We start from the raw sequence: 27310 nt of genomic DNA, 5'->3' as shown, positions 1-27310 counted from the left end.
AAAAATTTCAATCAAATAATCAGTCTATTATAGATTATAAAAAAAAAAGGGAGAGAGCTTTAAAGTATCACTTCAGATGGATTTGAGTCCAGCTTGTTTTATTGACTTGATGGATACTTACTCAATAAAGAACCCTTCTCCTCTGCATTGTTGTATGAAATCTGCAGAATTATCCAACAGCTTCTCTTTCAGGAGATCTGGGGTGTAACTGCTATCAGGAACCAACATGATATAATCCTACACAAAAGATACAAACCATACGAAAAGATAAAAACACACAATCTCATCAAAGACTTCCACTTCGGTTTGTTTTGTGCTTAAAACATATTTATCAGTATGAAGAGAGTGATAAACAGATAAACAGGGGATTTTAAGGGTTTTAGCCATATTTATAGTAGTTTGATAGTTTGATTTTATCTGAAGAGGGAGAGGAAAGCAAGTGAACAACAAGCAACAAAGCCCAACCTGCCCCAGCCTTACAGAGGTTGGAAGCTTAGCTTTTATAAAGCTGTGAGGGGCTGCCAGGTAGAATACAGTCCCTTCATTGTTATTGTTGGGGATATGGCATAACACCGAGGAGAGAGGACCTCAGCATGCCAAGTCCTCAACTTGAACAACTCCAGTACAAAATACAGACTCCTCAAACATTCAGATTTTCCACTGAAGCAAGTCTAATTAATTACTTTGACTTTATTTCCATATTTTTCTCATTTAATCCCTAAAAAAGTAAGTGAGTAAACATAATGCAGACAGTGTTTGACTTATTACACACACCACTGACCAGAATAAGGGTCTTCCTCTGTGGCACGATTACAGAGATGGTGGGCAGTCGCCAAGAATTTTGTTCCAAGTCAAGGGCAATGCGTCTGTCAGTGATGACAACCTCCCTGCAGCCTGAGACCGCAGGGCAGAAGGATGCATTTATTGAACCTGAGAAGAACAAGAGAAGAGCTGAGTTAAAATTGAGAAGAGGCATAAGCATGCTGAACAATCCATCTCTCTCCATTAAAGCCATTTAGGGAAGTGTGTCTAAGTCCTTTGATCATTTTGTCATGAGCCCATGGACTTAATCTGCTCTTAATCACCCCCTCACTTTCCCAGTTACTACCAGAGTAAACATGCTTATATCTAACAAGAGCTGATAAAGTCTTTAATATTATTTTATCAGTCAGACTTCCTCAAACACACTCACCCCTCCAGTCACGTCCAGCATCCACTCGGACCTCCACTGGGAAGGAAGTATGTTCAGGCTGGTGATAATGGACCACAACCACATATCTGCCCGGGAGGGGCACCCTAAGAGTGAAACTGATCTCTGTCTGGGGGAAAAAAAAAATGCAAGGAAACTTAAGTGTCAGCCACACAGGGAGAAAATGAAAATTCATGTCAGTGCAGAAGTTACTCACTGAATGTCTCAAGCTCCCCACACCAAGTCCAGAAAAGCTCAAACTATTCAAAAAGGTTAGAAAGGGCAGGTCATGCATTTTACTCTGATACCTGAGGGAATTTCAGCAGTATCCCATCACTCTGAGGTTCATGGATGGGAAACAACCCCGTCTGTCGTCTCCATCTCCAGTCCTCATTGTCTCTTCGCTGGGGAGCAACAGCTGCTGTGGATGATAGCTGTCCATCACGGGCTGCATACAAAATCCAGGCTGAGGCTGGCTTGTCAAATTGCCTCAGAACACAGTGCTGACTGGAAACATAAAACAGCAACAAGCTATTGTTACTTTAACCCGGTCGATTGTGGTTAAAGTGTTTGCAAAGCCCCATCGCAGCAGAAAAATGCAACTTGTTAGGACAAGGGTCCTGTGTCCAGTCAAAGGTTATGACCTATGGAACAACATTCATCATTTAAATATGCGAGCAGTTCTAGGGAAGCTTTAGTTTTACAGACTTTCACTCTGGTTGCATGTCTGTCTTCTTCCTCATTCTACATCATTTCATCATCATATTTGGTTCATTTTTTTCATGTGGAAAAATTGATTCCTGCTTTTATTCCTTACTGTGAAAACATCTTTAACATTTATCTTTGCTTACAAGTCAATTCCAGCTTTTTCTTTGTTGACATATTTTAGCCTTTTGCATGGCCCTTTTCTACCCCGTTCATTAAATGACAGGACTGCACACTGACAGCTGTAAACACATGTGTAATTGTCTAACCTGGTCATTGGGTTCAGAGTGAGAGTTAATTTAGCGTGAGAGAGTGAGAAAAAGAGAATTGGACCCTGAGTTTAGCCTCAGGTAAATGACCTTGCCCAGCTGCAGGAATGCATGTAATCACACCTGGAAAACAGATGTGTTTTCCACTCTCACAAACAACTACACAAGACAAAGGACAAGTCTTATAGCATCATCTTCTAAATAGTAGCCTCTTGATGGGTGTTGTAAAAATCTCTGTGCGACTGTGTTATTAAAAACAGACAGTGAGGTTTATTCAAGGTGACTTGCCTGTCTTCGGTGAAGCGGCCATGAGTAGAGACACAAAGCACCTTGGGTTCTACATACTCAATTGAGAACTCTTCTGCAGGCACAGCATACAGTTTGTACTGTCAAGAAAAGCAAGTTTATTTTAAATGGATGCTGCTGTCTCATTTAGAAGCTATAATAAATCTTTTGTGAAAATATTTCTCTTACCAGCAGGAACGAGGTTGTGGAAGTCTGCAGGAGAAGTTCTGTCCTGTGACTAAGCTGTAACACTGCCACCCGATTACTGCTGTCCACCGCCACACTCCGGCACAAAAAGCTACAGGGATTACAAGACACTACAGGTACAAACACATATACTGCAACTGCAATTTCCTTAATTTTTTTTTTTACATTGTAAAGACAAAAACAATAAATTATAAACACTGTTTCAGAAGCTAGAGCAACATATACAGGTCTTACCTGTAGGCACAACTGTAAATATTAGCCCTGGCTGGGATCTGGCCATCTAGCTGGCCACTGATGAGTATGTTGACATTTTGGACAGTGTCCACCTCGCTGGCATACTCTAGGACAAGTGTGTATGGGCCAGAGCGAGGGACACGCAAACTGAGCTGAAGTTGAGACTGTAGGACACATGAAAGAACATAAAGAGGACAGGCTTAGGCAGAAAATGAACTAAATAGACAAATATGAAGAAAGGTCAAAAGCAAGTTCAAGAGCTGATTCCAACACGTTTACAGTAAATCTCCACGTTGTAGATGTACAGTACTGAGACATGGTTTCCCACCTGTCTACCATTGAGAACAGCCATCTCAGGGTGATCTGGGGTGGGACGCCGCACACGAGCCTGCCTCCTCCGGCGCCTGCTGCGGCTGAAGAATCTTCCCTGTGAGCCCAGTGCAGAGCTAAAGCCATCCATGGCCACATGCTTATACAATAGACAGCTGAGACAGAGACACACAGACGTAGCCAGATTCAGCAAGAATGAGAAGAAATTATTACGTCATTGTCCCGTTTTAGCTGATGTGCAAAAAAGCCAAAGCTAACATGTTCATAAAGTATCGCTTAACATGTTAAATGCAAGGAATATTGGGAATTTTTGATGGCTATCCCTTTTGGATACTCTGCTCGTGTAGAGCATTATACAAACTATTTGAAAAATATGGTGATTTCTCTCCTACCCCTATTATAGCTATTAAAACACCTGTACATTTTTAAACACAAAAACAAACCCCTCATATTTATAATGACAGACTTCTGTAGGATCCTGTTAAGTTTGGTTGAACTGTGGCAATAACGTCATGGAACTGTATATGGAAAACTGGAGCTGTGAGTGTAGTATGACAAAAGGGATTAATGGCTATGAAAGCAAACCCCACTTATGTCATGCATGAGTGGTGAGTATGAAATAGAGACAGACCTAAAAAAATATGCTGAACAGAATCTTTAAAGAATTACTTTGTGTTCCCGTTTGCGGTGGGCAGGTATGTGCAGGGCTGGGTGATCTTTTCCTGCAGCAGAGGAGCCTCATAGTATTCCCGGGGAAGCAGAACTAAATAGTCCTGAGAAGTGAGAGTGACAATGTGTTTGTTAGAGTTCAGTCTACTGTACATTGGCTACTCTTCTCCTATTAAAAAACTGAACAGATGACTGAACTAAATGCAACAAATGCACAAGTTTTTATGTGGTAACTTCTACATCATTGGCCTTTTTACTGGACTCACCAGCAGTACACCCTCTGCCCTTATATGAATGATCCATTTCCCAGGAGTCAAAGCAAAGGGCTCAGCAAAGCCTTCTCCTGGGACAGTGAGGAAGGATGGGGAGCGACTCACGGGGAATATTATTTCCTTGCTCTGATCTGACCCTGACAAAAACAAGCAGAAATATCTAGTTATAGTGTTATAGTGTTATAGGCTAACAGAAAACACGTATGCTCAGTGGGATGTCATCAGCATAAGTCATGTCATGCATGAACTTACATGTAACTGTCATGAAGGAAATAATGTAATTTCTTTAATGATGGGTTAGATTTGAAAGTTTGATGGTGAAATGTAAAAGCTGATTCAGTGTCAGAGGCAGCCTTACCTGCAGTGCCTCTGTTATTGGTAGCTTTGATGCTACCGGTCACACTGGTGCTGCCGGGGTTAATGAACCGCAGAACCACACGGAATAAGTGCTCCCTCGCTTCTTTTGGGTCAACATGCACTGTTACTCTGACTTCACTCTGCAGGGACGAGAGTGACACACAGCTGACTGCAGTGACCCAGGTGTGAGTAGACGATGAAGGTTTAATGTCAACAGAAAGGTTAAAAATCATGTCCGACGGGCAAGAGAAGTTAAACAAACAGAGCGGGTTAATCAACAGTCAGCAAGGAAGGCGAAGAGAGGAAAAATACGTCCAAAGAAAGGCAGGTCCTTCACTTACAGTCACAGCAAGACTGCAAGCCAGCTTCATCCACCACCAAGATCCTTGCTCTCATTCTCTTTTTCCCCTTTTGTTTGGGGGTTGCGTAGCGCATTACAAAATGGAAAGGGCCAGGAAAGCCAAGGGTAAGCGTTAGGATCACCTCCGGCTGAAGAGAGATAGTGTTAGTTTTAGGAGAGCTGGTGTCCATATTCCCACATCAGCCCTGATACAATAGAGGCTTGCGTGTTGTAAGCAGGAATATTGGTGCAGAGGCAAAAGTAAAAGAATCAGTGGTATCAAAACAGACTGAAAATGGAAGGAAAAAGAAAGCTATAAAGTTTTTGAAGAGGCAGATAAGTAGTTTTTTCCCCAACCATTGTGTAATTCATTACAATCATCACAATAACATACTGATGTGAATATGTACTGACCTGTGCAGGGGACATGACAGCATAACCTCTCCAGCTGAAATCTGGGAACTCTTGAGGATTATAACCAAAGCGTACCGGTCTGGCATTTGGCGTGGTGCCATCCTCAACCTCAAACTTCAGCTGGTGCAAAGTAGGAAAGTAGTAGCTTGGTGCTGGCCTAACAAGGTACATAAAAATTTAAATCAAAATTACATCAGGTAGTGATTACAACACCGCTGATTTGCAGAAGAGAAAAACTTATATTCCATGCAAAGTTTCATCAGAATCAAAATGAAAGTCTGCCATTCCTTACTCAGTACACTGACGGCCAACTATATTCTTCCGACATCGACACATTCCCGATATCTCATCACACGCCATGCCAATGGCACCACCAACATCACACTGACAACCTATCAGGCAGAATAAAAGAAATTATTATTTCTGATTAAAAGTTAAAAGGATGAAATCTGTTTTCTCAATGTTGTGTACTTCCGTGTACTACCAATCAGGATTCAGCAAAATCATGGATATTTAATGTTATAGAGCAATATTTAGGATCTGAAACAGTGTTTTCAGGGACTTTAAAGAGTAACTTAATACCAGACTGAAAAGCAGTGTTTCTCAGCTGTCTCTCATTCAAAGGGCGTTGCACATCTATCAGAGTTGGGTGTGATAAGAAGTGTGCTTTGTTGCACCTATAACCGGACCCAACAGTGATGTAATGGTGTATTAACACACCTTGGAGTGCACTTCGGAATAAGTTCAGTGAGATAAGAAGGTAAAACAAACAAAAACAGGTTGGTTTTCATGATTTCAACACAAAAGTTGTTCTTTAAAAATAACCTGATTGAAACACCATGTTGAATCTGGAAGATAACAACCTGTTTGTTTATTCATGTGTGTATGAGTTCACTTGCAGTTTTCTCATATTCTCTTATGCTATTGTAACTTAGTACAGTGCATGAAAGTGGGATGTGATGTTAGAAATTTGGTTTAAGTAGGATATCTTACCTTGACAACCAAAATAGTACTTTTTCTGCAGCATGAAGTATCCATCCTTGCAGGAGTCACACGAGAGTCCGCATGCATTAGGCTTACAGTGACACTGTCCACTTTTCTAGACAAACAGATAATCAGGAGAAAACTAAATGTCACAAAATAGTGGCTGAGTCAAAAACTCTGTCACGGTCTACTTTAGTATAATACAATTTGATTAATACAGGTGTATCAGTCACCGGAGGTAGTGTTGAAATACTCACCTGTTCACACTCTCCGACACCACTCAGGGTCCCTTTCAAATCACATCGACACTCTAGTATGAGAGAAAGAGAGAGAGAGAGAGAGAGAGAGAGAGAGAGAGAGAGAGAGAGAGAGAGAGAGAGAGAGGGAGAGAGGTGAAAGGTTATGAAAATGTTAAGGGGGATCTGCAGTGAATAGACTCTGATTACAGGATTTTGTCACTTTCATGGGTGAAACACAAAGCACAAAATGAAGCACAAAACCCTCCAGTCCTCAGAGATCTGCACATCAAAGGTCCAGAGCAGCTTTACTGCCTCGGCTTGCTTTCAACCCAGTGAAAAAAACTTCCCCTTAATGTCCGGCCACAGTCAACCAGAGGCATTCTTAGGATATTAAACCCCCCCCACCCCTTGTGTCTTCAGGCAGCGTGGTAGTGATAACATTCTTGCAAGAGAACAGAACTGTAACATTAGACATGTATCTAGACAAAGGATGAAACTGTTCCTTCACTGGCTGGATATTAAGTATTTCCAGTGGATTATTTTTGGGGTTATTTTTTGTGTGGGCGGGGTGGGGGACAAAGTGCAAGTCCAGAGTCCTTAATGTACCATTAGATACTCATGACTGCTTTGTCACAGTATGAATCTCACGTTCACCTGCAGCTCCATACTGAAAGCAGCTAACAGGAATTTGCCTGTATTAACGGGTTATTCCTCAGCTCCCCTCTGTGGGACAGGAAGGCAGATCTGGCCTTGTTGACAGGGGTATGTTGACATATCTTCTGGGTAAGTGGGGCCAAGAAACCATATCAGTACCTTATCAGATTGCTACTGGTTATTTAGTATAGCAGGAATACATTTGATCAGTGATTAGAAATAATTTTCCTACTCCTTATTTTCAGCAGTTTAATGTTTAACTTCCAGTCACTTACCCATACAGCCACGAGGGTTGTCTGTGGCCAGATTCCAATAGAGAGATTTACACCTGTTGCACAGGGTTCCCTCTACGTTTGGTAGGCAGCGGCAGGAGCCCTGAAACAACAGATAATGAATCTAAAGATTGTTGAGACTGGCAGCTACTGTTGAGAGCAAATTTATATTTGTTTACAATCAGATAGATCCAAATCAGTCGTAACTGTCTGCACACTGTACTACACTGCAAATTTTCTGAATGACTGGAAATTGGCAGCTTTTCTTTCTTTCTTTCAAACATATATGTTCCAAAATAAAAGGAAGAGAGTGGCCTTCTACAAACAGTGAATTAGCTGAGCATTACTTCATTGGTGTTGTTTTTTTCTTCCCCTTCAAAATGGAAGGAAGTCTCTTTTCCTATTTTTAATTACATTTACATTTCGGGGGAAAAAACACTTCCTTTTAAAATCCGCTGGATGACGTTCTGGCAGCACAGCTCTGTTATCAGTTATACAACTGTTATTCCATATTAATGCACACCCAAAGGGCCAGTGCTGGATTAAGACTGCAACCACTCCTGTTACCAGGGCTAATAAAACTTGATTAACATTGGGCTGTGATAGAAGATTAAAGTTTATTGCTGTAGCATACCGTTTGAGGATTGACGACCTCTGTTCCTGCCACATTACACTGACTAATGGCAGCTGGAAGGACAAAATGAGTACAAAATGAAAGAAATGTGAATTAGTAAGTTACATGGTTAGTTTCTGCAAAGCTCTATTAAATAACACAAAAATAGTCAAATATTTTATAACACATTACCTATCCCTACCAAACAACACAGCCACATTAAATATTATTTGTTTAAATGATAACTGCTGTTTCTGCCTCTGTCCAAAAATGACTGAGTATGATGGTCCGATGTGGTTACCTGAGCACTGGGGGAACCTGAGTCCAGAAGCACAGCGGTCACATTGCTGGCCCACCACCCCTGGCAGACACAGGCACTGACCCGACAATGGGTTGCATATGTTGCCATGCGAGCCTTCGGGTGAGCATCGGCAGGCTGGTGACAGGAAACAAGTTGAGCAAGAACTTTAAATGCAAACCTCTAGTGTTATCATTAGGGTTAGGCAAATGTTACATGGAAAGAGTTTAAAAATTACTCTTGTTTTTTTTTTTCTTTAGTGGTTCCCAGTTGTCTGTTTGTCTTTCCTGGGAATATAATTCCCTAGAAGGAAGAAGTTCATATCTATCTCATGTTTCAGCTCTCTGTGAAATGTTGTGTCATGCAGTTTACATTACATAGATCAATGTTGATAATAGCATAGGGTTTTACTGTGGGAGAAAGGGGAGGTTTGCTCCACAGAGGCATGAGAAAAGGCCACAGTAAGTCCAGTGAAACCGGCACCAACATTTTTTCCACCAGTACTCAGATCAGTAGAGGTCACATGCACCCAGCTGGTTTATCTATCATAATTACACTGGTGAGGCAGAGGGATCAGACCCACTCACCAGCACAGTCTGGGTATCCATAGTAGCCAGGCGCACATTCGTCACACTCCTGTCCACCATAGTTAGGCAGGCAGATACACTGGCCATTTGGACCACACTCACTGTCAGCCACGCCAGCCCCATCACAAAGACACGCTGGAGGAAGAGACAAGGAGCTCAGCCGATGTTGTGCCATTTTGCAAAATAATCAGTCACAGTTGTATGGTGATTCTTTCTCACCCTGGCAGCTTGGGAAGGAGTGGTATCCAGGTTGACAGCGGTCGCATCGCTCCCCTTCCACACCCTGACGGCACAGGCAGCGCCCCAAAGCATCGCAACCCCCGTACAGTGTCCCTCGGTAGTCACAAAGGCACTCTGTGCACAAAAACATTAGAAATGTTCATATTAATGATGAAAGTAAACAAATTAATCCTAGCTAATAGAAATTCAAATTATTAATCCTGTTGATTCCTGAAACCTGCTTATAAATGAGCCTTAGCTCTTTCCTTGGTCCTGCTAAACAACAGGGAATGACAAATACTTTTGTCAGTTGAACTAGTCTAATGTTGTGGCACACAGTGGTACAGATACACTGGTGCCCACGTCTTGCCAAGCCTCGCCTGGTATTGGTATGTGAATAGACTTGGCACTAATACAGGACAGCCACCAGAGAGACTGCCTGTTTTCTTTGTGCCTACACAGCTCCCAAGCCTTAAAATCAGCTTTTCAAAGGCTGCCGATGAAATTCCTTCTCAGTCAGCTCACAGGATGAAAGATGAGTTCTTGAACAGACACATTTAGGGAAAGCTTACATTGTTAGTCTAGATTCTCTGACAAATGATAAGACATAAAAAGCCAAGGGCTAAAGGTCTTTGTTTTAATAGAAATGCCATATTAAAAAAAATGTGTTTCCCAGCTTGGAGGAAACCAGGGGAATTTATTGCGGGAGCAAAAACTAATAATAGACTGGATAGCTCTCACTGAACGAATGCTATCATGAGAGGAAAGAAACCACTTGAACTTAAATCCCCACTGTTGGACATCATAGTTTAAGACTATCAGACTGTTATGCACAACAACTGCAAAAGATCCACTGTCACTGAGCAGAAGATTCTCTAATTCTGACATTATACCAGTATTCTAACCATCCTATTAAACCCAACCATAATATACTCCCAGTTCTGTTTTCACAGGGTCTACAACCATGACCTGACCTATAGTTACATTAAGCACTTTCTTGACTGACCCCTGCCACATTTAACTTAACAGAAAACCCAGTCAGACTCAGTGGTGCCTTAAATGGTCATCTAAAGTCTTTTTTAACAACCTGGGCTGTCTGTAAGTAACGTGACTCAGGTGACAAGGACTGCACTGTAAAAAGTACAGATCCAGTATCAACTGTTTTTTAGATATGTCAAATGCAAACGAAAAGGAGTTAAAAAAAAAGTTGTTAACAGCATATCTATGTGAACCTCTCTATAATACTCTCTTTGAAAATTGAATCGAAGGCAACTGGACATATGTTTGTCTGAGACTAGTGCGGACTAGATAGACCGATGCGTATGAACTGATGAAGCCCCTTGGATAAGAGGCGAAACGTCTTCCCAGACAAACATATGTCCAGTTGCCTTCGATTCAATTTTCAAAGAGAGAACTATGACCTGGATGAATGAGAACATTCACAGACTCTCTATAATACTACAACATATCAGGTCTAATCACACTCACGCTGACAGTTGGGTGAGCCGAAATAACCTGGAGGGCAGGCAGTGGGCTCTTTACAGAGAGAAAGAAAAAAGGATGAAGGAAAAAAACAGGAGAGAAGTTCAACAGTGACAGCATTTTAAATGACTGTTTAAAAATGCTTTGTCAAGCTAAGTTGTGGTATGAGACACAACAAAATCTTGTTTACTGAGCTTACCCACAATAGGACCTGCAGGGGATTTGGTGGTCGCCGGGTATATGGGATATCCTGATTGCAAAGGACAGGTACAAAGTTAAGACCTCCACTGACGGGAAACTGTGATCAAGTAAAACCTTATATGTCATCTTTATTTATAGAAGTGAGGAAATCTCCACAGCTGGACCCAAAAGCTGGTTAGCTTAGCTTTGCATAAAGACTGGAGGCAGGGAGAAAGTTCATTAATTAATTTGTCAATTTTCATTTGTTTAATCCATACAAAAAAAATGAAGTGTAAAAACTATTATTTGTTAAAACTATAGTTTATCTGTACAAAAATGGAAGTGTAAAAACAAAAATGTTGTTATATGGGGGGTTATATGTGCCAGAGTACTTCTTGGCTGGGAGCAGCTGCCAGGAAACCAGCAGAGACTCCAGGAAATTACTATTCCAAGCCAAGAAATAGTCTGGCACATAACTTTGTTTTTACACTACAATTTTTTAAGGATTTAGTAAAAAAAATTTTTTTTAAAATACATGCTTATTAATGAGCTCAAGACATGCTTGTAGGCAGAATTTGTCATCTTTGGTTGAGACAGTGTTGCTGTTTCCCCATGTTTCTCAGGAGAACAGATGTGAGATTTTCTCATCTAACATTTGGCAAGACAGTGAATACATTTATTTCCCAAAATGTCAAATTATATCTTTAATAATGTTTGCCTTAACCTGTATTGAGGTCTGTACACTCTGTTTTGCTGCCAGCCTTACTTAGACTAGTATGATCAGTAGTAGGAAGCAAGTGTTTGCTAATGTTTTCAGCATTTAGTTGTTGCTGTTTAACAGACATTGCTCATTCAGTTTACTAACTTTATGACTCTTCTCTACATGTGCAACTGTTACTCTGTCTTAGCATTTACCATTTTCCCATAATTGTGGCCACAGAGGTTGTTCATAGCAAAAGTGAAAGCCTTACTTGAAATGCTAAAATACAGGAAATTTCATACAGTGACACAAAAGAGCAGAGAAGCATCTCCTTAACCCCAGACAGGCTCCCAATGACTGTGTCTACATGTTTAGACTAGTTTGTCAGTGCAACAGGCTGGCGACGAGAGACCCTGTTTAAATAATGGCTTCTAGTAATAAATCTCTTGTGCATATAATGCCAAGTCTGCATCTAATTTCAAGTTTATATGACATAAGATAAAGTACACCTGGGGCAGATTACAGTTATGTTGCTTTTTGTGTGTGTGATGACTGTACTAAAAGTTTTAATTTAAAAATTTCAGATACCACAGGTCAATCAGTGTTTTACATTAAAAATAGAAATGTGATCCTTATGTTGACTATTTAAACTAATTCCAGTAAAACTGCAGTTAAATTACAACATTAATGACCCTTGTGAACAAGCCAGTGAATGTCTTTAAAATGTTTATTATGAGTCCAAAGACATAGAAGTTGAGTGCAAGTCCACACAGAGACCTTAAAAAGGCTTATGTCAGTCAAAGCCACAAGAAACACTGGAAGAAAAAAGCAAAAATTACTCAAAAAGATGGAAGATGAAAGACTGGGTGGCTTATCTCTATGTCTTTGCAGCCTCCCGAGTCAGATCATAACGAGATACGAAGGGGAAACTCTTTGTATATCTAATATCTGCATCTATTTGTTTAGATGGAGGTGTGGCATGTGGAATGTGCAGTTATGGTTAGTCAATACTGTAGCATGTGCATGCAACCCTCTGCATGTAGCCCCACAGCATTAAAGGAATTTCTGCTTCAAATAAGCTTTGTTTAAAAAAAAAAAAAAAAAAAAAAAAAACATCCCCTCAAGGGGAAAACTGAGACTGGAACATAAAGGGCTGAAGAGGTGATTATGAAACTGATTCTGCACATTGAAGGGTGGGTTTAGTTTCTCCTCACCCCGTATACCTCTGTACTCTGAGCTCCCAAACACAGACACAGACAGATAATTTTATCAAATGATAAAGCTTTCTCTCTTATCTCTCTCTTTCTAAGATTCAAAAGTGCAAAGGTAAAAGTACCTGCACCTTCCTTTTTATTTATGCTGCTTTTACTTGGAGTGATCACAGATGTAATTCATGTCATGTGAGTAAAATTACTTTCCAGAATTTGAAAGATTTAACCAAAACAAAACTTACGAATGCACTGAGGGTAGTAAAAGTATCCGTCAGCACAGCGATCACAGTTCTCTCCTGCAAATTGTGGCTTGCAGAGACACCTTCCAGAGCCCATTTCACAGCCTGCTGTAGTCCTTTCATCACACCTGCAGGCTGGTGGGGGGGATTGTTTTATCACAAAAATTATATAATTATATAAATTATATAATACAAATATACAAATATGTATACAACATATATACAGGTGCATCGTTGTAGACTACCATGTATATGTACACACATCAACAGAGCACCAAATTACTGATTGTAAGGCTAAAAGACATTTACCCTACATAAGATAAAATCTCAGTATCAAGCACACAAAGCTTTCGATCATCCATCATCTCAAAATGAAAGATCTGAAAAGCAAATAATTATTACTGAGCCTTTACTGACTCTGTTTACACCAAAACAAACACCTTCCGCTGCTAAGCTCACTTAATTGAGTTTGTGGATACTAAAGTTTACTTTTCAAAGCACTGAGGGCAACCAGTTTAATTCCACTACTTTCTAATGTCCAAACACAACTGGCAGCTATTTATATGGTGAGGAACAGCCATGGGCCATTAAAGTAATGTAAACAAGAGCAGAGCCCAGTTTAGCAATAATACAAGCCGTGGTGCCAGTGGCTGTGCAATGGTGCCACTAGTGTCTGCCTCAAACAAGACGATGACACTGTTTTGGCTTCACTTGTTAGTCATACATACTGTAGGTCAAATGCCTACACAGTGAGAGATTATTTAGTTCTCAAACCGCCTCCTGGAAGACAGATGGCAAGGTTCAACCCTAACAAGTAAAATTTAAATAATATGCTTTCATTGCATCTGTTCAAGGAGCAGAGGAAACAATGCGTGTACAAAATGAAAACAGATTGCAGCACTCACAAACAAATCACAAACAACTCCCATTCACATTTCCATGAGAAATCCCAAATAGTCCAGCAACACTTAGATCCCAACCAAGCAAACATCTTTTCAAAAGAAAAAAAAAATAGATTTGACTTGAAAAATGGGAACTTGTGTTACAGTAGATCATAGGGACAAATGGTGGCTGAGGAGGTGACTGAGGAAATGACTTACGTATGCACCCAGTGGGAGACTCGGGAGGTACTCCATAAGGTCTGTAGAAGCCTTCAAGGCATCGCTCACAGTTCACTCCGGCAGTGTTATGCTAAAGAAGAACACAAAAATAAGGTGTGAGCCGTCAGTCACACAAAACCGAGCAAGATGAAAATAGGTGCCCAAGTAAAACACAAGTTAAGAATCACAAGACTCTTTCTTTTCACTGCACATCGCTATATTTGTATATTTGTGTAACCTGCATTTGACAGGACACAGCACTTCACTTTAATCTCTGCATCTGTATCATACTCCAGAATATTATACTTCTTGGAATGGTCAGAGGAAAGAGTGTAAATGGAAAAAGGTTGCACAAACTCATGTGCACAAGTTGCAAAGTAAATGGTGCAGTATGCAATGCTCCATAGAGAACTCCATAAAGATATACAGGCAACATGAATTTTGTCTTGACTTTTTTTTTTTGTGCCCACTCCACCCCTACAACCACACACAGGAATCAGTTTAGACTTGATATGCATTCATACCTGGCAGTCGATGCACACTCCCCCTCCGTCGTACCTGCCGAAGGTGTCTAAACTTGCTCCCCTCTTTTCCACCTCTTGGTCGTAATAACAGTCAAAAGCATGGGAGAAACACTGGCAGGCTGAGGAGGAAACCCCCCAGACACACACACACACACACACACACACACACACACACACACACACGCACATAATTATTCCATGTGCCACAGCAAATTACCCTTGACTCCCCCGTCTGTATTTAAGCACCTTAAGCTACTCATTTTCCAAAAAAGAATTATAAGTCTGGTTGTAAAGTATTAAGAGAAACTATAAAATCCAAACTAAACAAGTGGGCACATCCTGTTCCTGTATACCACCCCAGCTTCTCATTAATGTTTATGAATGGTTAGGGTGCATTTCCACTGTATGAGTGGACTGATTGGATTACAAGCCTTCTTCATCTCTCTCTCTCTCTCTCTCTCTCTCTCTCTCTCTCTCTCTCTCTCTCTCTCTCTCTCTGCTTTTGTGGCTGCTACAAGGTTGTACGTATTTCACGACGGGAAAATTTGTCAGCAGTCCAAAGCAATTAGATCCCAGCTGACACACGGCCCGCTGGCTGACGAGATGTCTCGCTGATAAGCTGGCATGGGGGACTATCTGGTAGACTGGCACGGACCCGGCTCTCTGGCTAAGCAGACAAAAAGCAGTTATCCTGGAGCGAGTTGTGCACTGTGTTGTTCATCACACAAACCATATGAGGTATGTCTTCTCAAGTCTACACTGTGGCTCTCTACAATACCATATCAGGGCATCCACAACAGGGCTTAAATATCATAGGCAAGAAGACACTTCAGTCCTCTCTGGGGGGGGTTGTAATTCAAAGAGCCAGTTTCTACTAGGAGTAGAAGAGTGTGGTTTTGTTTAGACATCGAATGAAGCATTGTACATGTACATGTACACTTACGCTGACACTCGTTCGGGCTATTGACAGTTGCAGCACGCCATGGTTTCTGGTTAAAGCCTGGGCAGCAGCGGTCACATGACTCACCGCAGGTGTTGTGTTGGCATTCACACTGGAGTCTAAAGGCAGGAGATGAGATACATGGAATCAGTTATACTCAGATTCTCATTTGCCTAAAGCTTTAGTGGCACAAAATCCCAGGACCTTCTTTAAACCTGCCATAATTCATTTTAAACCCCTGAGTGTCAGAAAGCTGTAAATACAACACAACATTGACATACTATCACCTTATAAAGTCATTATGGAGAATGTGTTAGAAAACAGCTGTTTATTTTCACATCCAGTAGATACAGTGCATGTTGTCTGTTGTCTCAGACAACATGCTGAATGTAATCCAAAATTTACTCTGCTTTAAACTCTGTCTGGTAGATACAAACAAACATATGAGGTAATTGCCCTTCCTCAGAAACATTCATTATCACTCAAATCTCTAGATGTGGTAGCATCTGTGTGGTCTTTGTCTCATCTCACTATACTGCTATACACAATGGACCCCACTGTACAGGAAGACTTCAGCTCTGTTAATGAATAGACAAATGAAATGGATTTACTGGCTGAAGTTAACTTCAAAACTAACTTTTGAAATACTCATAAGAAACCAGGAAAATTAATGAGTAAAGAAAAATGCTTCAACCAGAACTTTCCACATAAAAGTATTAATGTCAGATTTTCAGCATTTTATCTCATACATATCAAGACAAAAGCATAGACTGACAATAGCAAAGCTATTAAAGATGAACAGTATTTCTTACCTGTTTGGGTTGTCTGGGTCACGCCCCCCACCACACACCTGTGCATGCCCATGACAAACGCAGCGTCCACCGATGCTGATGTCTTTGATACTATAGTAGTACTGTCAACAAATGAAGTAAACGTAATCATCACTGCACCAGTGATGTCATTAGCAGCTCAACAACATCACCTGCACCAGAACAAATGCCTGGCTCGGCTCAGCAGCAGAAGTGAGTCATGCAGGTTGACAAGTACAAACCATGAGCTAAGGCAAGTTTTATGGGGTGAATCAGTGAGTTATAAAAAAAAAAAAACAATCCAGCAAAAAAAAAAAAGATAAGATAAGAATCAACAGCTGACATCACTTTATTCTGAACATGTCAAGTAAGAAAGAATAAATGAGCTGCTTCTGACATGAATCCTGAGGATATATTTTTGGAATTAAGTCTGCAAGAGACAAGAGTTTCATTAAGGCTATGATACATGATATCTTAAGTCACTACTTGAACATAAAATAAGAAATGTGTTTTAGCCTCATCACTCTGACACTACTGGTTTTTAATAACATATACTCTCCAGCTTTAAGGAGAGGTGCCATACTCTGCACCTGTAGCTTGTGGGAGCTGTCCAAACCAGACTTGGCAATCTCTGTGAGAGGAATTACTGTGATGACTGGACAGACAGATCTGGCATTAGGCCTTGATGAGGATGAATGTGTGAGCAGGAGAGAGCAGGCCAGTGTGTCTGTGTCAGCAAAAAGGAAGCTGGAGGGTAGATGGTGTAGAGTTGTAAAATTGGCATGCCCAAATGGGAAACAAGAGTCTGCCGGCATGACACCTTTTTGTGAAGTTGTACATTATGTGCCTCACCCTGCGTGTGACAGTGGGGTCTCTCTGGGCTTTAGAGATGAGGTGGCCCAGCAGGGTGCTGGTGCGGAGGAAGCGTAGGCGGATGTTGGTGGCCTTTGTGAAATCTCGTAGCACTGGTGAGTAAGTGAAGTTTTTGGATCCTGGCCGACCATTGACCAGTGACACCACAATCTGGATAAAATAGTATTCATTTCACACAGATGCTTTTTTTTTAAACTAGTAAAAATATAACAACTTTGCTTAGGTTTTTAAACTATTTGATGTGATACTTTACCTCTCCATTCTCCAAAGGCACAATTCGTGAGAACGCTGTGGTGCAGAGCTGGTCGTCATCATTTAATATACGAGCACTGGGCGCCTTTCCGAACTTTTCAATACACTCATGCTTTGAATCTGCCCCCAAAAAATAATACATTTTAATCTCTCACCCCATTTTCCATTCATTTCTCAATTTAAAGTAATGACACTGATATCAAATGGATGACTATGTAGTTACTTTCAATCCCTAATTAATATACCACACCAATACCAAGTTGATGCAACAGCTGTTGTGCTCAAGAGCTTGTGTGGAGCTCCAGCGGCTGATATTTAAGTCTTATCTGCTAGAAAATTCTTGTATTCATGAAACATCAATAAAGAGAGTCTGTGCTGAACTTAAACTTGGATCAAGTGAAAATGACCGCAAGGAGAAACTCTGAGATTGTAAATCTGATGAGTCACAGCCATATCTCCCGGCAATCTCTATGCACAGGTGCCTCCCAGATATTAGACATCACATCTCAGATGTGCCAGCTCAGCAAATCTAGAGTGTATTCAGGTATGCAGTTCAGGTAATCTAGAACTGGTGTGACATGATACGTTTTAAAATGGCTGCATGTTACCACTTGCCACTTTCTACACAAAATCTACCCCAGAATTACGTCTTAATCTGAACATTTTTTCTGTTCGCCAAGATTAAATGTGTGCCAGTAAACAAACTGTAATCCATCTTCACGATGGTCTTATTTCACAGCAGACAGTTTGACTTGTCATAGCAGGAACGGTACAGGTATAAGTGATAACAATAATAATGGCTGTATTCCATTTTGCTGTGCCAGTTCCAGGGCTCTGGTACTGTGCATGCTGAATTGCTGGCATAGTTTAGCGGGACACATAAAGGGATCTGAGCCATGGTTAACATTATTAGTTACGTCTGTGCAGGCAGTCAGAATGTCTGCCTATTGTTAATGAATGTGATGATTTCAACAAAAGCAGCTAAGTATGATTTAACAGCTGCTCATTACTAAATACCTGATAATCCTGTGTTTTTGTGATTTTGGCAGGATTTTGACAATGAGTAGCTGCTGCTGTTGTGTTTTTGAGATGCATTTCTTATAAATCTCTTTTCAGTCTCTTTCTGTTTATTCAAAACACACCACTGTTGTATCTTAAGCCTGCTACCAGGTGCTATGAACAGAAAGAGGAAAAGCTTTCGTCAGCTGGGGATGAGCTAAATCACTATTGTCTTTTACAGTCAACAAATAAGAACAGTTGACATTAATTAACAAGAAAAATTTACAGATTTATACTTGAACTACAATTACCGCTGTGCGATTGAATGCCTCCATCAACCAGTCAAGCTGTACCGGTAGTTTACAACCATGTCCAGACTCATTATATAAATTCTTGAGTTAAGGCCAAAAACACATTTTGTGACGTCACACTGACCATGACCTTTGACTACCAAAATCTAAATCAGTTCATCCTCAATTCCTACAGTGTGCAGGAAGTGTTTTTCTTTTTAAAGAATACAATAAAAACTTAAGTGTTGCAAAACAAAAATACAACATGGGAACTTACGTGCAAAATACTGCCAGGGGCTGAAGGTTCTCCCATTGTCCACTGAGCGCTCTAGCACCCACAGGTCAGGACGAGGAGAATTAGCAAACTTGATGAGGATGTACGCCACATGGAAGAGCTAAAAAGCAGAACATAAAGAGCAGGCTGAACAAAAGGTAGTCACTGCTCTGAATGGATTTTGGCAAAATACTGTAGTTTCCTGTGCTCTACTTGCTCTGTCAAGTAAGGCCCCAGTCTTGGCCGGCTACTCTGAGAATACTCATTTCCTTTCTTTCGAAAGCCTGGGCACAAAATCAGCTTGGATGTATCTCTGCTAATGATCGTCACAGCACTAATGGATTTAATGGGGATTTAGCCATTGCACTAAATCAAGGTCAAGACTTCCTGTTTTGAGCTTTTTTTTTTTCATTTTCTAGCTCTTGCTGCTTGATTTCAGCAGTATCTGTGTGGCCGTACAACAAAGTCCAAACAATTCACCAATATTTGTCAGCAATAAGAGAGGTGCAGGTGCAGCCAGGTTAGTGAAAAGACATCAGCTAAGCCCACATGATTCACGTCTGTTCCCTGAACTCTCTATCTCCTCCTTCCATCAGAATATACTGGCCATACAAGGGCAGAAAATGATGCAATGATTCTTTCTGCCAACACTGAGCTTTCTGTCAGGCTCATGACGCTCAGAGCAGTTCATTTTCTTTGCAGTTCATCAACATCCTCATCAAGCCCAAAAAGCGGGTGACTTCAGCTTGATTGAACATTGTACAATAGAAAGGTAATTTGTGACAGTCAAAGATCTCTTTGTTATGGTCTGGCATGGGCTTGATGTGACTTGGAATTTAAACCCTGTAACACCAACCTGCACGTGGCACCTACGGTGCCAATAAAAGGCTTCGCCTACACCTGACCACCACGCCCTGTCTTGCTTTTGTGAGGCTGACACACAGTTCATCTTTGTGCAATTTCAGTGGTGGCACGGATCCTAGAGCAACACTTGACATGTTTCAAAAACAAGTGTTGAATAGAAACTGTACCTAAATTACTGCATGCTATTTAAATAAAAGACATTTCTATAGACTGTCTTTTCTTCCAGAAGGATGAAGGCATGCCCACACTCGCCTAGCATCCCTCAGCACCTTGATGAAAACCCCAGTGGACATTTGAAACATTCAGGTTTCTGTCACTCTTTATATGAGGCAGGGAGCTATGTTAACATATCAAAGCAAAATAAACCATGGTAAACCCTCTGCTTGGGAGTCATGAACTGACTCAAGGAGCATCCACAATTATCTTAATGGATTGCTCCCCCCATCCCTGAGAAGTAATGGCCCCAAGATCAAGTAGTTCTTGGGTTGATGGATTGTGAGAGAGTTCAGAGGTCAGCTGGGGAAGTGTCTGGTCTTGTTCTTTAAAAACAATCCCTAATACCAAAGAAAAAAATCATTAGGCTGCAAATCAGGAATATTCTTTGATTTAATCACTGTTGCTATAGAGCAAACCAGTCAGTCTGTAAGTAAATAAATGATCTTAGAACACCTCCTCATGACCTCGACTTTGAACAGGGTGTGTCTCAAAATTAATCAGAGAGCACTTCCACCCACATGGAACAGGATGCTTGAAGAACAAAAAAAGATGAACGTCACACACAAACAAGAAGTGAGCTGTTATCCTGCTAAAAAAAGGAAGCAAGGATTTTGCTGTGGAGCTGCTTACTATCAATACGCTGGTTCGGCTGAGGACCAGGGGGAAGTTTAGTTCACATGGGTTGTGATGACGTTAAGGGAGGGCCAGGGGAAGGGAGGCAGGAGGCTGAGATGGGGGGAAGGGTGGGTAAAAAGGGTAGGGGTGGCTAGAGACGTGCTGGCTGGCATGCAGACCCATCTCAGATTCCAAACATAGCGCCACATTCCCCTTCCCTCCTAATGCCCCCAAAGCAGAGCATGCCACCGCTTTCAGGAACCTGTCACTGACAGCAACGCACAGCAGTGAAAATCTTCTCCACCACTTGTCATGGATACAAATACAGATTTGAACTTTCTACAGTTTTCAAAGAATAACATTGTTCTTTATCACCCACAAAAAAACAGTTTGTGCTCTGATTCTGTTGCACTCAGACAAAAAAGAATTGTGTTCTCTTGTGGGTTCGGAAAGTGGCACATTTGCATTAGTTGGTGGTGGTGCACATATTTTTGTATAAGCTGCACTTGAGCACCTAGTGAGCAGGCGACTACAGATGGTTATCATTATACTGGTGCTAATACAATGACTAAGACATTTCAGCCAGTACTAAAAACATACTGACAGTGTTTTGTCTGCTGTGCTTAATTCCATTAAAGAACTTCTTTCTAACATTAAATAAGTCTTAATTAAAACTTTAAACTTAATTTAATAATAAAAGACTGAAATAGAAAATACACAATCACTGTGCATTCAGTGATCTAGAGAGATCTGAAATTATACATGGTTCATTGAGATTCAAAGCAAAATGTAACCACAGTAGCTTGCACTCTCTGCACTGCACAGATTGATTGGGCCTGATATGAAACAAAGGGGACCCTATGCCACACACCCAGAAACAAATACATGTATGTATGCACAGTGACATCACTGTTCAGCAGTTCAACATACGATGTTAGCGAGTGCGTACACAGCAGCTGGCAATTCACAACTCTCAGGATAAGCAGCATATAGCGGCAAGTTGGGCTTTCTTACTTCTCCTACTAAATGGGTAGGAGTTAATCCTGTTAGGCTATGCATTAACACCACTGCACAGACTGTTCCGTATGTTGCAGTAATACCTGCACATTTTATGTTACTTAGTCAGGTTGGGCATATAATTAAACAGACAGACTGACAGCATACCGAATTACTGAGGTCTGTAGGGCATGCTACCAAGACTTGAAGAAGCATTGCTCTACCGTGAGGTTCACACCTCATGTGATCAGGATATGAATAATACTATTTAAATTTGACCGTACATATTTGTGAACACAAAATAAAAATTTGTTCTCAAATCATTTTTGAGAAACTAAATATTAAAAAACTAAGCATAGACTTCTTTTGTTGGTACCCAATAAACGCCCAAATCACTCCAAAGTGGTCTCATTCATATGTACATCATCTGTGGACATTTGTGCGAGCAACACAAGTATCTGTCATTCATTATTTCACAGGTTATCACAATTTGTTTATCTGATGTGTAATTCTCATAACTTGAGAATAACTTTAAGCAAAATGCTATGCTTAATAGTGTATTATTTAATTTCTCTTAAAATGGTACAAGCACAATTTTATTATTTTGTCTGCATAAACGGTGTACCAATAAATCAAAATAGTGTCATTAATATCCTGATCATATGGGGTGCCAACTTCAAAGGTGTACAAACTCAGTCTTGTACATTTATCTTAATAATCAAATTATAATTGAATTTTTCAGATGAGTCTGAAAGACTGACTCATCAACAAAGAAATAATTTTCTGTTTTGAGGGATTTCATTTTTTGATATATTTTACTAAAGCTATCTGGGCCCCCAGTGCCCTTCGAGCATCAAAAGATTCTGGAAAAATTAATACATCAAGGTGAACATGAATATCCCAACCTACCAGAGAAAAACCTGCTCATGCAACTTAAGTCAAAAATTCTCATCTAGCCTAAATGTGGTGATGCCATTCGCTGTGATATCTAATACTTGACTTGATTCCAGTAACTGAGTGAATCCTCCGGAAACAAACCCAGTCAGAAACAGACAGCATGATCTTGGAAGACAAGGCCTGTCCTGGCATGGCTTTGCTTAATTTCAGGCCTGTCTCTCCAACTGTCAGTCTAAACACACACTCTTGAAATATGTCCAGAACCTACGTACTGTTTGGAGGGAGCATGAAATATTCCGATGGCATGCTAAGTGCAGCAGCAGAGGATTCCAGTGGCGTAGAAAGACATGAAACAGATTGACAAGCTTGTGGCAAAAAAGCACTTGGAATAACACCTGAGCAGAGCCATGCTCTGCCCCTCCCTGTATCTGCAGCCTCAGGCTTTAGACAAGGGTGTCATGCCAGGAGGTTTAGTGTAGGAGGCTGTGGGTGGGTGTCAAAAAGGTCAGGGGTTGAGCTGTGACAGATATGGGCTGTTTGACACCTACCCTCTTTGCCTTCTACCCCCCTTCTCAAATTCCTGACCTTGACCCCCTGTAATAGTGTCACATACACAAAGGTATAAAGTATCCACGTTTCCTCTAACCTTCTAATTAACACAACAAGGCAACAGAGCTGACCATGTCCCTCATGACCAAACACCATTTTAACAGCAACATATTAAAATTCTTTCCTTTATCAATACACTTGTAGCAACATGTAAATTTATTTTCACGATTACACAGTCGCACCATTCCTAAATCTGTTGACTTTTTGCATCTCATGCCAAAAGTGTGTTTGTATGTGTATTATCAAGTCTACATTATTGATCCCTGACAGTTAACCCCTAGTTTGTGTGACAGCTCAAACATGACAAATGTTCATCCTTAAGTGTGAACTGCAGCAGCACTGCTGCCTCTACACAGAAGTCCTAAACAAAAGTTAACTTCACACATGTGTGTGTGCTTCAGGTAATGGAGCCGTGGAGCAGGGTTTCACCCTCACGGAAAAATCACAGATCTCGACAAAAGGCTGATTGCGTGACCCTTTGCCAGTTTCTCTCGTTGCCGTGCCTGCCACGTGGATCTTTTCAATTATAATCTCTTTGTGTTGATCAAATGTACTGTAAAGCGAACTGATTAAGAATTTCACAAAGCCTTCTCAATCATAAATTATAGTGTCTGCAACAGTTACTGTTCATTATTTTTAAATCCGCACACTTGATATTCTAATGTTATTGTTTTGGATAGATATGTAGAAAAAGATGTGTAGACAAAGTTCATAACTAATCTAATACCTAATCTCATCTACATTAAACAGGCATGAGAGGCAAGCTAGAAATCTAATATACATCACAAGTACATTTTCAGCAAGTGCAGTCAAGAAGCAGATACTGAATATACTAATCCCGAATTCCAACCAAAGCGCACTGCAGAGCTTAGAGGACTACATATGCAGTGAGATCAGACTCCTGACACATAGAGGCCATCTGGGTGAGCTCCTGAGAGTTTGATGTTGAGATCAGAAGAATGCAATTCAAAGGAGAGGAGGCATCGCCTTCTGTTGGAGTGGATCAGCCTTGCCAGACAGAGCATGCTGCAGCCCAGTGGGGTGGAACAGTTGCCCTCCAGTTTGTAACAATGCAATCTACAACTGTTTGTCTGTGTGAAACAGGTGGGCGGTGGAAGGGGTGAGGGGTAGTCTGGTGTATTTTTCTCTGTCTCCATGACAGAATTAGTTATATGGTAACAAACAACAGTTGGCTAAAAGTCACAAGAGACCTGCAGTTGCAACAGAATTCATACAGTACATGCAAGTTACTGCTTGTTGGCAATATTCTCATTGTAAAAGCCTGACGCGCTGCTGTTCGAGAATTGACGTTGCACTTTTCTGCATTGACTCCAGTATGTTTGCCTCTTTAGGAAATTTTAGTATTAAACCATAACGAAGGAGCCGTGTAAAGATCAAAGTGGGCAGTAAAATTCATGCATTTTTAAATTAGTGCATTTAGAAAAAAAAAGCCTTGGAATTGATAACCCAGTAAAAAAAAATATTTAAAAATTTGGGTAAAATATTCTCCCTCAATTACATTTATTGTTATTTATTATTAAAATTAATCTTCATTGCAATGAAACTCCTCTTTCCGCAAACACCTTGAAATGTGAATACAACATGATGCAAGAATGACAATACTGTAGTACAATATAAGTTATTGTAATATTGCAATATAAACAGATGCAGTGCTTGTTCCCAAATCTATCAATGTCCTCAGCTCAAAGTAGACCGATGGATGTACTACTATTCATGACACAACCTCATCAAATGGGTCTAGGAAAACTCCTGCTGTCTAACACATCCCATTGCATCAATGCCTACGTCAGTAAACCTGTGACCATTAATTGGAATTTCCACGTATGAATTAATGACAAAGGCCTTGAAAAGGTGAACAGATCCCATGTTAACCCCCACAAGCTTTTCCACATCGGAGCTCCAGATTTAGGAGGACGTGATGCACGCGCAAAGCCAAACAGCTACTGCTAACTAGCACGAGGTGGCTGTGAGTGGAGTAGTAAATATCTGCTGGGGTTGGCCTGGCGCCTCAGGCAGCCCAGCTAAAGACAGGCACTTACATCACCTCCATCGTCACTACAGCAATAGGGACGTGTCTAACCGCCAAACTTGTCTCTAGGGTCAGACTGTGCCAGCTGCACTGTATGAGCAAATCTTTATTACCCAGCATATGTATTTCACCAGATAGAGTAGATTTTCAACAGCAATTTACTTCATTCTTTTTTTATTATTATGTATTCAAATAATGTGACACCTCAGTTAGGATTAGGGGCTCTACATCTACAAAAATTACCTGTTGCATGATTTAGAAGTACAGCCATGCACACTCTATACAATCTATACCCACAAGATCATCCATGCATGCAAGCATCGTGCTCAGCTGGATCTGAATGTCTATTCAGTAGGAGGGCCGATGTCAGGGGAAAGTGGAATGTTTTCAGTCTAGACATGTGTGTTTGTGTGTGTGTTTTCTGTTTGAGTAGTTTCTCACCACCAAATTACACCACCTCTCCATTTCTATCCATTTATCCAGTGAAAAGAGAAGGCAAGGTCACTTTCAGCAAGGCTTAAAAAGAACTAAACCTTTGTGAGAGTCTGAGAGCACAGAAAGGATGTCACACAATACTGCCTAGAAGGATTCTAGCACAAAAGGGGGCGACCACTGAAAATAAAACATTCGAACCAACTTCAGTGGGAGGTGGACCCCTGAGAGAGGGGATTAGGTTCCAGGGGAATGTCTCTAAAATTGAGTTCTTGGAAGCTTTGTCTGTTAACGACTACAAAAGTGAGCAGAGCCAAAGCCACTGCACTAACCTGAACCAGATCATTTCTGTCTTCCAACTTTAGCTTTCAAAGCCCAGCATCTTGCACTTATTCACATCTCCCACAAAATGAAAAACGTATTTACCCAACATCATCGCCTGACACCTGATAGCTCCAGTGCCTATAAATCAAAGGTAAACAACGAGATGTTCTGCAATCAGAGTCCATTTAAATCCACAAAACCACCGCACAAAGCTCCATCATCAACACAGCAAACACCTGTCACCCACAGAAATAATCCACGATAATCCACAGATCTAACCTTCACATAAAAATGTATGTATGGATGTTAAGCCCACTAAACATCAGTCCAGCAACTAATCAGAACTTCATTTAAACCAATAATGTCCGATGTTCACTCAATGCCTGACACCCCACCAATCAGAAGCAGCTCAGTCTCATCCGATGGGAGACAGACAACAGTAAGCCCTGGCATGTTGGCCTCACATGGTCTACTCTGGGCTCACTCAGGCAGATAAGCACATGTGGTCAGGGCTCCTAAAATACATTCCCCAGAAAAAAGGAGTGACTGGCAGTATGATACGTGGTGTAAATGTTTACCAGAACAATGGCTTGCCTACTGTGTCCTGGAAATAGTCTGACAAGGGCAAAAGTTCCCGGAAAAGTAGCCAGTATTTTGGTGAGACATATCTGGCATAAATTTATACTGGGATGGACAAGAGTTTTACTGGTTCTTGACATGTGAATGCACTTGGGTAAACAAAATGGCCAAGAGATTAAAATAAGCAATGCAAAAGCTATAATAGTGAAAATCAAATGAGATATGATCTGTTCCCATAAATATCTACTTGCAATCCAAATCAGTCATTTTGGGCCAACTACTCTAAAAGTAAACAAGCCCATTTGGCTTTATCTGTCATACAGGAGCCAGCTGAAAATCGCTTCATCATGGGTCATGGGTCAAAAGCCAAGAAGTCAGACAAACAGGGAGTTAGCCTGCTCACATCAGCTTGTCTGAGATAGAAGGCTTATCCATAGAAGATTTTTAAGCTGGAGGCAATTTAGAAACTGATCATGACACAAGAAGTCTTAGGACTGGTTGATGAAAGTGACACCAGGATTTGAAGATAGGCTGCCTGAATGAAAACAAGACAAGAAGAACCTCATGGTGGCTCTATAGGTAAAGTTAGGGGCTCACTCAAGTCAGTATGATTTATTGTCTGGGGATCTGTAATGTCTGTAAAAAAAAAACATTCCATGGCAACCCAACAATGGCAACGTTTTTTGAGATAGTTCAGTCTGTGGACCAACAGGATTTC

The 27310-nt window shown here is 40.9% G+C and overlaps 1 protein-coding gene across 2 annotated transcripts in view; it reads right to left on the bottom strand.

Moving 5' to 3' along the window:
- The window catches only part of LOC121192840 (laminin subunit alpha-3-like), a 52077-nt gene that overhangs the window by 21810 nt on the left and 2957 nt on the right, over window positions 1-27310 (bottom strand). For both annotated transcript variants that reach the window (XM_041054755.1, XM_041054756.1), the window contains exons 3-32: window positions 19014-19131; window positions 17449-17567; window positions 17175-17345; window positions 16326-16426; window positions 15517-15632; window positions 14574-14692; window positions 14050-14140; window positions 12953-13084; window positions 10819-10869; window positions 10626-10673; window positions 9138-9272; window positions 8919-9053; window positions 8335-8469; window positions 8055-8107; window positions 7424-7523; window positions 6513-6565; window positions 6265-6370; window positions 5564-5663; window positions 5272-5428; window positions 4519-4657; window positions 4155-4297; window positions 3889-3992; window positions 3218-3374; window positions 2890-3053; window positions 2638-2746; window positions 2452-2549; window positions 1498-1696; window positions 1193-1319; window positions 782-930; window positions 122-237 (exon numbers count right to left, since the gene is read on the bottom strand). In XM_041054755.1, the coding sequence (XP_040910689.1) occupies window positions 122-237; window positions 782-930; window positions 1193-1319; window positions 1498-1696; window positions 2452-2549; window positions 2638-2746; window positions 2890-3053; window positions 3218-3374; window positions 3889-3992; window positions 4155-4297; window positions 4519-4657; window positions 5272-5428; window positions 5564-5663; window positions 6265-6370; window positions 6513-6565; window positions 7424-7523; window positions 8055-8107; window positions 8335-8469; window positions 8919-9053; window positions 9138-9272; window positions 10626-10673; window positions 10819-10869; window positions 12953-13084; window positions 14050-14140; window positions 14574-14692; window positions 15517-15632; window positions 16326-16426; window positions 17175-17345; window positions 17449-17567; window positions 19014-19131 (3545 nt within the window). The remainder of the gene's footprint in view (window positions 1-121; window positions 238-781; window positions 931-1192; window positions 1320-1497; window positions 1697-2451; window positions 2550-2637; window positions 2747-2889; window positions 3054-3217; window positions 3375-3888; window positions 3993-4154; window positions 4298-4518; window positions 4658-5271; window positions 5429-5563; window positions 5664-6264; window positions 6371-6512; window positions 6566-7423; window positions 7524-8054; window positions 8108-8334; window positions 8470-8918; window positions 9054-9137; window positions 9273-10625; window positions 10674-10818; window positions 10870-12952; window positions 13085-14049; window positions 14141-14573; window positions 14693-15516; window positions 15633-16325; window positions 16427-17174; window positions 17346-17448; window positions 17568-19013; window positions 19132-27310) is intronic.

Source organism: Toxotes jaculatrix, chromosome 14, assembly GCF_017976425.1.
Source record: "Toxotes jaculatrix isolate fToxJac2 chromosome 14, fToxJac2.pri, whole genome shotgun sequence".
NCBI lineage: Eukaryota > Metazoa > Chordata > Actinopteri > Toxotidae > Toxotes > Toxotes jaculatrix.
Note: the sequence above shows the minus strand (reverse complement) of the source record. Positions and strands in the feature narration are given on the sequence as shown.